The 13,368-nt window shown below is 34.4% G+C and overlaps 1 protein-coding gene across 1 annotated transcript in view; it reads right to left on the minus strand.

Annotated features, from left to right (window-relative positions):
• The window catches only part of ERP44 (endoplasmic reticulum protein 44), a 60,088-nt gene that overhangs the window by 20,464 nt on the left and 26,256 nt on the right, over window positions 1-13,368 (minus strand). Inside the window, exons 4-5 of the mRNA XM_019729225.2 lie at window positions 10,567-10,682; window positions 273-457 (exon numbers count right to left, since the gene is read on the minus strand). Of these exons, the coding sequence (XP_019584784.1) occupies window positions 273-457; window positions 10,567-10,682 (301 nt within the window). The remainder of the gene's footprint in view (window positions 1-272; window positions 458-10,566; window positions 10,683-13,368) is intronic.

Consider the following 13,368-nt stretch of genomic DNA (forward strand, 5'->3'; position numbering starts at 1 on the left):
GCATAAGCCCTAATGCGTCTTATGGGCTTATGTTCAAGGGATGTCATCCTGAAAAATCATGCTAGGGCTTATTTTCCGGTTAGGTCTTATTTTTGGGGAAACCGGTAGGTTGAAAACAATGACTTGACATGGAGCTGATGGGTGAAAAACACACTGTTCTCCAATATTCCCCAATAAAAATAAAAAATAAAATAAAAACAATAAAAAAAGAATTTGTTTACATTAATTAAACTGGCAATGTTCATTTGATCCAGCAAAAGTTAACAACTTACATCAAGAGTGGTAATTTCTACTAAATCATGAAGTTCTTGAACAGGGTCACTTTTTTGTTGCCTGATGTAATCTGCAAGTGCTTTCACTGATCGCTGACCCCTATATTCTCTCTTCATCATCATTCCATTACGAAACAATTTAAGGGTTGGGTATTTGCTTATCCTGTATCTCTGGGCTATATCAGCTAAAAGAAAGAAAACAAAAATTAACTTCACCCTCGTACTTGGTCTGGGTGAACCCATTAGCCCAAGAGTCCAAAATCTTAACAATTATTTAGTGGGAACATTTGGGTTCAATAATACTTTTATGGTGTTAGAGAAAAAAAATTAATCATGACAGGTTTACATCAGCTAAGAGGACAGGCTCTGGACATACATTGCATGGTTTAAATCCCAAATTTGCTATTTACTGATTGAATTTGTAAGTTGCTTCAACTATCTACACCTTAGTTTTTCATCTGTTAAGGATAATAATTCCTACCACATAGGGTTGTTTTAAGGACTACAGGAGATAATACAAATGCATGGCACTGTAAACTCTTAACAAATGTTAGTAAACTATTATAAATTCCTGAAAAGAATTAGAATGCGCAAAATTCCAATTTTTAAAATATTCATTCAAGTCACTTTATACAATGAGGCTCTCTTATAACATTTAATAAAAGAAAATTAAATTTAAATTAAAAGCACTCTCAAAGGCTAAAAACTAGTATTAGATTCTTTGCTAGAATAATTTATAACCTCAAATATGCAAATCTTGCACATGCTAATACAATGAAACCCAAAACTCAGCAGTATATACTAAAAAAAAAAAATCCCTTTATTATGACCTATGTGTATATTCATAGGCAGTGAAATTTTTTAAAAAAAAAAATCATTAAAATTTGTGTTTATAGTCTCTAAATAAGAACCTAAGTCATGATCTCATTTTTTAGGAATCACAATTACTAAGATATAGACTCAGTCAGAATGAAAGAACCTTTAAATTTTTGTGCTGTTATTTTCAATAAAAATAACAGTACATAGTAGAAATCAAAGGCAAATAGAAGACATCAAAGTTTTCTAGACACTAGAAAAGCTCAAATGTCATATATGAGAATGATAAACGATGCACTGAATTTTTAGAATGAAGCTGACCTGAGAAACACTGAATTGGTCTAAAAGAGATGAAATTATTTTTAACTGAGCTAAAATGAGGGCAGAATTCTAAAATGGTAACACAAAAACCATGAAAGTTCTCTAACCCCACCTCCATTTCTAGAAGTTATAAAACAAAACAAAACAAACAGAACGGCAATTTTGTTTTATCTTAATTTTCTAGGAGATTTGATGGTAGAAACAACTGTACTCCAGGGAATCTTCTGCAATAGTCCTGAAAGAAATAATGAGAAGTCTGTCTACAAACTTAAACATTACAATCTTTAGGGTGCCTTAAAATTCTAGCTATGGATAAAAAAGATTAAATAATACTTTAAGACAATGAGGAATCGATGCTTCCTTAATTCTCAAACAACATCATGGCAGCAGATGTGCTACAACGAGGTGGCTTTTAATTATTAAGAAGCAAAATCCTTAAACATTAAAAAAACCATGAACATTAAAATTACATTGATCAATAATCTCAGACATAAAGGTGATTTTTTACAAGCTTTGGTCAAAAGTGATTTTAAGATAATTATAATGTGACATTTTGACAATATAACTAAGAATGACTTACGGGGTATAATAATTATTTTTTATTAACTAGATGGAAGAAATGTTAAAATGGATGTCAAAAGAATTACAAATTTCAAAAGGTTAATAGCTTGCTAATTGGAAAATTAGCATGTACCTTTGCTTCAGTGGTCCCTTACTTTCCTTGATGGGTTCTGCCTCCTGCCTGCCTCACTAATGCCCAGCAGGACTCCAAATGGGGGCACTGTCTCATGCTCTTTTCTCAGTAGTGTCTCTTCCTGCTATGCGTATTCACAGCAGACAATACAAAGAGGCAAATAATTCAACAGGAAGGTCTTACTGTTCTTGAGGTTCCAGAGTTAAGGACCACTGCTACCTATGTACCCTTTTCCATTCCCAAACCATGCCCTCCCCCTATGAGGAACACAAAACAAAAACACAACAAAATAAAACCCTAAACAGAACAATTACCAAGAAAGCCTAGAAGCTTACTCAGGACTCAGGTTAAGCCTGCAGAACATCTAAGTTCTATTTTATGTACATGAATTTTTCACTGTATTTTTTTTAACTTTTATTTTGAATTGAGCTATATTTCACATACAACACTGTGGTTTGATACGTTTATACATTGCAGTATTGCAGTGTGATTGTCATTGTAACTAGCATTAGCTAGCACCTCTATCACTTCACATAACTATTTTTTTTCAGTAGGAATAATTAAGATCTACTCTCTTAGCAAATTTAATGTTTTTAATACAATATTGTTGCCTATAACTATATTCTTAATGCCTCATCTATACATAGCTCTTATAAAAGCTTCTCAATTTACAATGTGAAAGGTTCAGTTAGCATTGGAAAGCAGACAGGTAAGAGTAACTCTGGTATTTGGGAGCATGTGCTTGCTTAATTCAAGGACAATTACAAAGTACTTTCCTAAAAATGCCAGTAGGACTCTGAATGTTCAGCACTGACCAGCAAGTCAGTGAGGAATGTCTCTTGCCATGCAGCCTATAGCCACTGGAGGTCAGCAGAGAACCCGGTCCCACCGGGGGCAAATGGATGGGACGTCCTACATCTAAGGCAGCATGACCACCAGGGAGAGTGATAAACTCTACTCCCAAACTCCCCAAATGAGGAGGCTGCAGAAGATGAGATAAAGTGAGATCATGATCCACAGTAGAAGCAAGGGTAAGTTTTAAGTGTGTGTGTACATAGAAATTTTGGAAAACAAAGACAATCACAAAGAAGAAAACATGAACCTTTGTAATCCAACCACTACTAACATTTTGGTTATGTCTTGCTAACTTTGAATAAAAGCTGCTTAACTAGCAGTGACATTTCAATTGAGAAAAATAAACTGAGGTTAGTCAAATAGTAAAAGCATCAATACTTGCAGAATGGGTATTAGTGGCTTGCAAGAAAATCCTAGAAAGAGTGAAGTAACACTCTTTAATCAAGAGCATTTGCAACACTCTGAATGACACAGAAGTTGATACTGTGTGGAAAAAATACAAAAATCAGTAACTCAGAACTGGAAGGTGATGCACCAGAGTCACATTCTGAATGTGAAATTGTTTCAGGATTACTTGAACGAATTTATTTTTCTTTCTAGTTACACACATTAATTATATGACAAAAAATATCTGTATCTAAGTAAGTTTAAAATAGTTCTTATAGTACATATAAAAATTCTAAGTGATAAAGCATTGTGTTGTAGTTCAATTTTTGTTTTTCTTCAGTGATAAAGTGTTCCTATAAGAAATCCAATTTAAATTATTTTGACCTTCAAAACAGTTACCTGGTAAAAGCTGCATCCTCCTGGGTTACAGTCTAGCTCCCTCCATTTACTATGTAATCTTGGTAAATCTCTCAGCTTCTCTAAGTCTCTCAGTGTCTTCATCTGTAAAATGATAATAAACTCCAGCTCTCTGAAAGCCCAATGTTCATTCCTACCTCAGAAACTTGACACCTACTCCTCCTTCTGTCTGAAACACTCTCGTTCCCCTTAAAAATTCCTATTCTTCCTTCAGGTCTTGTATCACTGTCTCAGAGAGGACTTCTCTATCCCCCCAGACCATATTCTCTCATACCACATGAAACCTTCCCTTCAGCAGTTATCGCGATGAGCAGTTGTGTATTTATTGCTCTTACTTTTTGGGTGTGTTTGGTTCACTGCTATTATCTTTAGACCCTATCACCCTGCATTAGAAAGGGTAGGCATATAAAAAAAACTGTTGAATGAATAAATACTATCTAACTCAAGGGGTTGTGGCAAACACAACTGAAATAATACACGCAACAGCATGCCTAAATCTGAGCACTAATTAACATAAACAGAAGTTTCCCTGGTAATCTGACTAGAAACTGTATATAAGTGTGTTCCCCCACCCCTCCAAGAAATAACACTATTACTCTGAATGGAAAGTCTAGGTGACACAGTGAGTCAGAAGCAAGGCAGACAGACTAAAGTATTAGAGGGCAGGACAGAGTAGGCTGCCACAATACCAGACAGGTGATGAATAAGAATGAGACATCTGTGGGAAGGATGGTATCTTGATTCTCAGGTCACCTTCTGTCTTTGCTAGGAAGCTTCACTTAGATTTTCTGCCTGACAGAAACTAATCCTGAAGCAGCAAGTGGGTACACTTGGCTGGAAAGAGTACTGTAAGGAAATATAGACCACAGAAGTAAAACTGTTTTTTTAAATTTATTGGGGTGACAATTGTTAGTAAAATTACATAGATTTCAGGTGTACAATTCTGTATTACATCATCTATAAATCCCATTGTGTGTGTAAAACTGTTTTTATTTGCATACAAAATAACTGTCTGAGTAGAAAATACTATGGGATCTACATAAAACTTATTAGAATTGAGTACCAATATATAATATCATTATGCAAAAATCAACTGTATTTCTATATAATAGTAACAAACAACCAGAAATTACAATTTTAAAAAAATCAATGCCATTTATAATATCATCAAAAATAAGAAAAACTTAGGGCTAGATCTCACAAAAGATGTGTGAGACCTAAGAAAAAATACCAGCCAAACCCAACATAAGGATGTTCTACAAAATACCTTGACTAATACTCTTCAAAAGTATCAAGGTTGTGGAAAAAGGGGAAAGAATGAGAAATGGAGAGATCAGAAGACCTGATGACTAAATGCAATATCCTAGATGAAAAGAAGGACATGAGTGGAACAGCTGAAAAAAATCTGAATGAAGCCAATAGTTTAGTTCATAGTAACATACCAGTGTAAGTTTCTTAGTTTTGACAAATGTACCATGCTAATGTAAGATGTCAACATTAGGGTATAGTAGGTAAGAAGCATACGGGAACTCTTTGTATCATCTTTGCAACTTTTCTACAACAAAAATAATTTTTTTAAAAATCCCATTTATAATAGCATCAAAAAATACCTGGGATAAATCTGACAAAGATGTGAAAGACATGTAAATTGTAAAACTACTTAAAACTGCAAAACATTGCTGATAAAACCTGAAAAGATCTCAATAATAGGGAGACATACAATGCTCATGGACTGGAAGATTCAACAATGTTAAAATGACGATTCTCCACAAATTGGTCTAAGGATTCAAAGTAATCCCAATTAAAATCCAGCAGTCTTTCCCCACATCTTTTGGTAAGAAATTAACAAGCTGATTCCAAAAGTCATAAAGAAATCCAAAACAACTAGAATAGCCAAACCACTGTGAAAAGAGTACAAAGTTGGAAGATCTATACTGACTTCAAAACTTATTATAAAGCTAAAGTAATGTAGAAAGTGGTACTGGTTTGAACAGAGACAAGTAGACAAGTCACAGACAAATAGGTCAACAGTACAGAATAGAGAGACTAGAAATAAATCCAAACATATACAATTGGTTGATTTTGACAAAGATGTAAAGTCAGTTAGTGAAGAAAGGACAGTCTTTTCAATAAATGATGTCAGCACAGCTTGATAATTATCTGCAAAAAAATGGATTCCAATCCATACATTGTGCCACACATATTAATAAAATAACTCCAAATGAATCACAGGCCTAAATGTAAAACTTGACACTATAAAGTGTATGAAAGAAAACATAGCAGAAAATCTTTGTGATATTGGGTGAGGCAAAGATTTCTCAGATACAACATCAAAATCATAATCCATTTTTGAAAAGGATAAATTGGACTTCATCAAAATTAAGAATATATACCCTTCTAAAGACACTCTTGAACAAAATTGGAGGTCTCACACTTTCTGATTTCAAAGTTTACTGTAAAACTACATTAATCAAAACAGTGTGATACTGGTATAAATGGAACAGAACAGAGACCAATGGAACAGAACAGAGAGCCCAGAAATAAACCCTTGATTTCTGACAAGGGTGCCAAGACCATTCAATGGGGAAAGGCTAGTCTTATCAACAAGTGATGTTAGGAAAGCTGGATGTCCACATGCACAATAATAATGTTGAATCCTTACCTTGAACCATATAAAAAAAAAGCTCAATGGAAAAGACCTAAACTATATATACTATACCTAAACTATAATACGCTAAGAAAAAAAGTTTCATAAAATTGGATTTGCAATGATTTCTTGGATATGACACAAAAAGCCCAGGCAACAAATGTAAAAACATAAATTGGACATCAAAATTTAAAACTTCTGTGCAAAGGACAAAAAAATCAACAGAGTGAAAAGACAACCTACAGACTGGGCGCAAATATTTGCAAATCATATATCTGACAAAGGGGTTAATATCCAAAATACATAAAGAACTCCTACAACTCAACAACAATAAAAATAATCTGATTTAAAAATAGGCAAAGGACTCAAACCAATATTTTTCCAAGGAAGATATACAAATGGACAAGAAGCACATGAAAAAATGCTCGACATTACTAATCATTAGGGAAATGCAAATCAAAACTATGATGAGGTAGCACTTCACACCCTTTAGAATAGCTATTATCACCAAAACAGAAAATAACAAACGCTGGTGAGGATGTGATGAAATTAGGATCCTCTGGACTTGCTGGAGGGAATGTGAAATTGGTGCAGCAGCTATGGAAAACAGTATGGTGGTTCCACAAATATTAAAAAAGAGAATTATCGAATGATCCATCAATTAATTCTACTTCTGTATATATATCCAAAAGAATTGAAAGCAGGGACTTGAAGAGATATTTGTATATACCCATGTTCAAGCAGCATTAATTACAGTAGCCAAGAGATGGAAGTAACCCAAGCATCCATACACAGATGGATAAACAAAATGTGGTACATACAATGGAATATCATTCAGCCATAAGATGGAAGGAAATTCTGACTCATACTACAACATGGCTAAGTGAAATAGGCCAGTTACAAAAAGACAAATACTATAAGATTCCACTTACATGAGGTATCTAGTCAAATTATAGAAACAGAAAGTAGAATGGTGGTTGCCAAGGGAGTGGGTAGGGGACAATAGAAGTTATTGTTTAATGAGTACAGCATTTCAGTTTTGCAAGATGAACTTCTAGAGACTGGTTCTAGAGACTATACAACGGTGTGAATATACTTAATGCTACTGATCTATACATTTAAAATGGTAAAGATGGTAAATTTTATGTTCTGTATATTTTACAATTGAAGACACTCTTAGAGTGAATGGAGAAAATATTTGCAAATTACACATTTGAAAAAGAATTTATATTCATAATATATAAAGAGCTCTCAAACCCAGTAAGAAATTACTATAAGAAATTATTATACCTGTTAGTAATTCAACAGATATGCTAAATTAAATATACTGACCATATCAAGTGTTGGCAAGAACAGAGAACAACTAGAATGCTCCGACACTGCTAGTAGATATGTAGGACAGTACAAATGCTTTGGAAAACAATTTGACAGTTTCTTAAAACGTTAAACATATACCTAGCATATGACCCAGGTATTTCACACCTAGGTATTTGCCCAGGATAAATGAAAGCATATGTACTAAGAGTTGTACCTGAATGTTCATAGCAGCTTTATTTGTAATAGACCAAAACTGGAAACAACCCAAATGTCTGTCAATAGTTAAACAAATTCTGGTATATGGCCATACAATGGAATGCCACTCAATAAATAAAAATGAGTAACATGCAATAATCTCAAAACAACCATGCTGAGTCAAAAAAAAGAGGAAAACAACATATACATGCGAGGAACACATAATATATGACTCCCCTTACAAAAAATCTTAGAAAATGCAAACTAATCTAGTAACACAAATGGTCCCCTGGGGAATGATGGAGGGAGACAGAAACCACAAAGGAGCACAAGGAAAATCAGGGGATGACAGGTATGTTGATATCTTGATTGTGGTGATGGTTTCATGGGTGTGTACATGTGTCAAAACATTAAATTGTATAAAATTGTACAGTTTATTATATGTCAATAATACTTCAATAAATCTCTTTTATTAAATAAAATGAATCCTACAATCTGCCTAACAGGCAATCCTCTCCAGAACGCAAGATGCTTAGGGTCCCTCCAGTTCAAAACCTCTGCAATCCAACTGGCACATAGGGGGTTACCAAAAGTACAATCTGTCTTACTGTCTCTACAGAGTGGAAGATGTGATTAAATCATCAATAGGAATTTCATAATGTCACTTTTAAAAAGTGAAGACTTACAGAGAAGGTAATATATATTTAGAGACAACACACAATACCTGCACTGTAACTTTCATTAGTGAAAAACTAATTTTGTAGATCTCTCTGGTAGATCAAAAAGCATCTGAACTATGGCCATTTATTCTCATTAAAAGAGAACTTTATTAGCAATGATGTCAGACTTATCTGAAAAGTTGATCTTTTTTAAAGGATAGTATAAATATTTAAGGGTAATTTAACATCAACAGTTAATTTTTCTTCCCAACAACTGTAAGCTTGAGAGCGTAATTTCAGATCTCATGGCCGAAATTCAGAGTAGGGACTGTTGTCTTCACTGTGATGTCCAATCAAATATATAAAGAATAGAAAGATTTGAAATGAGAGCCCACATAAAAAGCATCATGTTCTCTGTCAATAAGAGGTGGGAGGAAAGATCCAGAAAGCAGAGTAGAAATGCAGTCCATACTTACACTGACAACCTTTTATTGCTCCCTTCATCCTACCTAGTTATGAATCTCAGCAGACAGAAATGTGGGGTACAGCGTGTAAGATTTTGAAATGCTTTGCGGTTAGCATTTCTGTCTAGCACAGGGCTTTACCAATAAATTCCCAAAACAATTGTTGAATTGAACAGAAAAGAAGTAAATATAGCAGGTCCTCAAATATCATTTTGTTCAATGCTTTGTTATAACATTGATGAGATAGATGCCGTACAAATTTAACTCGTTTATATAACTAGCCTATGGTAAAACTATATTTATGTAACTACGTTAAAATTGTATGTCCTTTCCCTTAAAGTTGTTGAACCTATCGATGATGTTAAGTGAAGACTTACTGTAGGTCTGTGAAGGCATTTGGTCAGGAGATCTGGATTCTAAATCTGGCTTGACTAGACATTATGCTGTGTGAGACATTGGTTAAGCCACTTTATTTACATTTCCTCATCAGTAAAACGAAAAGTTAGTGTACACACACACACACACACACACATTCTAATTGTCAGATTACGTGTAAAGGACAGGAAATCTGCAGAATGGGAGAGTTCTATATTCAGGCCAATTTACCAACAATGTAATGCTCTCTTTCTCCCACAAACTGTCAGAGGCTTGAGATTCAGAGATTAATGAGTACTTTGGTAACCACTTAAAAGGGATTAAAACAAAAGAACTGAAAATAAAGAAAAGAAAAAAGTTCTTGCCTTTGAAGAACGGACATTGCAACTGGTGAGACAACTAAGACACAATGAACCAGAGTTACAAAATGCAATGAGTTTGATACTGAGAGAAGGAAGTTCAAGTGTAACGGGAGCTCTCAGGAAGAAATACCAGTGGAGGCTGACAAGCTCAAGTTAGAGAAATCTGTCATGTATACAGAAAACCACGAGGATTTCATAGAGAATGCCCCACTAGGACAAGTGAAATCCAAGAGACTGGATTTTAAGTGACTCTAACCTAAGTTTCTCAACACTCTCAATAATTATAATCAGTAACTATAGTTATTTACACCTCAAAGATAACCTAAGCCAATCTTAACAGAATCTTATAAATAACAGAAACACAAAAAACCTGAGATTTTTTTTTTTATTTGACTGACTACAAATGGTATTTTTGCATGATTCTAAAACTAACAGAAATCCATTTTTTTCCTAAAGTACATTTCAACTTTATTTATTAATTTTGGTATTTGCTTTGGTAGAAAACATTGCTAGTTATGATTTACTACCTATATGCTTGCCCTACTATATTTTAATGAAAAACAATTTTAAACGCTTCACACAGGCAAAATGGAAAGTAGCGCTGTAAGTACATAAAGATTAAATATCAACATTTTGAGCAAGGTCACTAGTACCTTTTTCATTTGTTCTCCACTTAAAGCAGAACATTTTTTTACAAAGAAAAGTGTGTGTGTGTGTGTGTGTGTGTGTGTCTCAGGAGAGGTGGGGAGGGGAGTTTCTTCCAGACTTCCTACTGAGATACTTACAGTGCTGATCACAATCAACTCTGGCAAACACTACTTGATTTTCATTTGGATATTCTTCCTTAATGACATTGGAAGCTTCTTCAAAAATTGGATGCAACATCTGGCTGAAACGACACCTATGCACAGAGAAGGTTACCAATTAAAACTGAAAAGCATTTAAGTAATAAAATTTCATTTCAGTTATTATCCATTGATATTTAGCATATGTACAATAAACAGCTTTTGAGACAATCACAGTTAATTTAGTCATAAATTCTGATGTCATTCACTGAAGATGAAGACAATTTTGAATTCGAAAACCGTACAAATAATTAAAAGATGTTTTTTCTTTCACCTTAGGAAAATGGCCAACATTATGGAGCTAAGGATCTCTCAAAAAGGCCATAAAACAAGCGTGAAATAAGCCCTGTAAGATGTATCTGCTTGGACTTGCAACTACTGAGACTCAGGCATTTATAAAAGAAATGAGCTTTCTCTAAATAATGAACATTATTTTTAAACTACTGTGCAAAATCTTTAAAATGGTAAGTTTATTGCACATATTGGATTGATTCACCTGACTAGTTCAATCAAATCTTATAAGCAAGTTAGCATACTAAATAAGTAAGGTGTATAAAAAGGATATACAGTATATAATGAACTGCTTCCCCTCAAAATTTACCCCTGGTTAAAATGGACTTTTGTATCTATAAACAAATATACTCAGTCGAAGAGCAAAAATCTTAAATTTCTAAGAAGATTTCCTGTCCATGTTTCCTTTGTCATTTTTGTTTCATTTTTATTTTTAAAAAGGGGCATAAACCCCACAATATTCCAGAAACTTGACACTTCTAATTCTGACTGTCCCTTAGTCATGCCAACCACTTCACAAATATATGCTGTGGGTCATTAAAAGGACCTGATAAGAAAGAAAAGAAGAATCAGAATCAGCGCACAACCAGCTGGGTTAGAATGGTCATTCTCATATGAAAAAGGTATTGAGATTCTGATAACAACAAAAAAAACAAACTATAATTGCTACCATTGCTTCCAGAGCCCTTTTCCACCAAGAAATATACGTAAATGAAGCCTGTGAACTCTTTAAACTGTATGTGATTAAGCCACACATATTAACTGTAATTCAACAGAAATAGCATCAAGTCTGTGAGAGGATGCAAACTTTAAACTTCCTCCCTATTTCTATGTGTATGTATCTCTTCTAGCCCACTCACCTGACTTCCTAAGGAGATGTCCTAGAATATACCAAGGAGACACAATCTGTATCTTCAATCTCTTGCTTTCAAGTGGCTCTTTCCTCTTTTAGCATTCTTAAATCTCTCCCATCTGGGATAGGTGGGTGGGGTCTGTGGACATCAGGGACCGTGTCTTATTGGACTACATATTCTAATAAGCATTTCAATAGATGTCTGTTAAATGAATAAACTGATAGACTGGAGAAACTAGACAGGCTAGAACCACAGGATTGTGGGTTCTTACAGTTTGCTGGAAATAGGGTGCTGGAGGACAGGGGAGGCAAGGGTAGGGACTGACTAATGATTTCTTGAAGAATTAGAATATGGCCTAGTAAAGATCAGTGGACAGGCTCCTGGCTTACGGGCAAGGTACAGACATACATTGAGGGTTCCTTCTGTCTGGATTGTCCAGTTTGCTGTCCAAGTCAGCATTTAAGAAGCACTGGTTCTTGTTTAAAATAGGATTGGTTTTAATACCAAAGGGTGGAAGAGGAAGATGAAATAAAAGTTCAATTGCAATATTACTGTACCTTCATACACATGTACCCTCTACATATGGAAAATTGCATTTATAAAAGTACCATAAAAGTAACATTTATAAAAATAACAAGCAATAGATCTATTAAAAGGACCTTCATGGTCATCTGCATCCAATCTCCAATCTGGTGCTTGAATCAACCCTTTGGGTAAAAGTCTTTTCACAGGGGACAACTGGGGGCACTAACTAATATGACCTAGTGAATAAAAATAACAAGCTTTGGAGTTAGACGTACCTGAGTTTAAATCCCAGTTCCACCACTTACTAGCCGTATGACCTTTCTGAGCCTGAACTTCCTCAACCTAAAATGGAAATTATAGTACCTACCTGCAGGGTAGTTCTGAGCATTAAAAACAATGTATGTAAGAGCTTGGCACATAACATCATTAGGAAGTACCTACTATGGTTTATTATTAATACCTTCCAAGACATATCAGTATTTTTAGGCAGTTCTGTTTACAGAACTCTTCCTTAAACTGTGTCACGTCCGTTATCTTCCAGAGCGAACTTAGAATCTAGTCTTTGAGGCCACACACTGTAAGTTCTTTCAGTTGAATAAAAGAGTACTAATTCATGAACGACTCAAGGTATTTTGGGCGCAATATGTTTTCCCAAATAACTGCAATTAGTCCACATTTCCAATTCAGTTTTTGCAACAAGGTCAGTGGCACATTTTACTTCTCTTTCTTACAACGTACAAAATCCCTTGATCAAGAGAACTATGTCTAATTTTAACTCTGCCACAATGTGGTCAGGAAACCTTGGGGAAATACTTTATTCCTCTGGATCTCAGTTTTGTTCTTAAATAGTTGGACTAGATAATCTTCTATGAAATTTTGTGGCTATTTTTACATCTGGATAATCCTAATTTACCTTGGAAAATGCTACCTTTGTTATACATTTTACAAATGGTATTTTCTCCATAAACCTTCAACATTTTACTGAGGTTCTTCAAATATCTATACATCATTCATTCAGGAAATATTAACTGTATACTTATCTGCCAATTATTATGCAAAGTGCTTGGGAATT

This window comes from Rhinolophus sinicus, linkage group LG04 (assembly GCF_036562045.2).
Source record: "Rhinolophus sinicus isolate RSC01 linkage group LG04, ASM3656204v1, whole genome shotgun sequence".
Classification (NCBI taxonomy): Eukaryota; Metazoa; Chordata; class Mammalia; order Chiroptera; family Rhinolophidae; genus Rhinolophus; species Rhinolophus sinicus.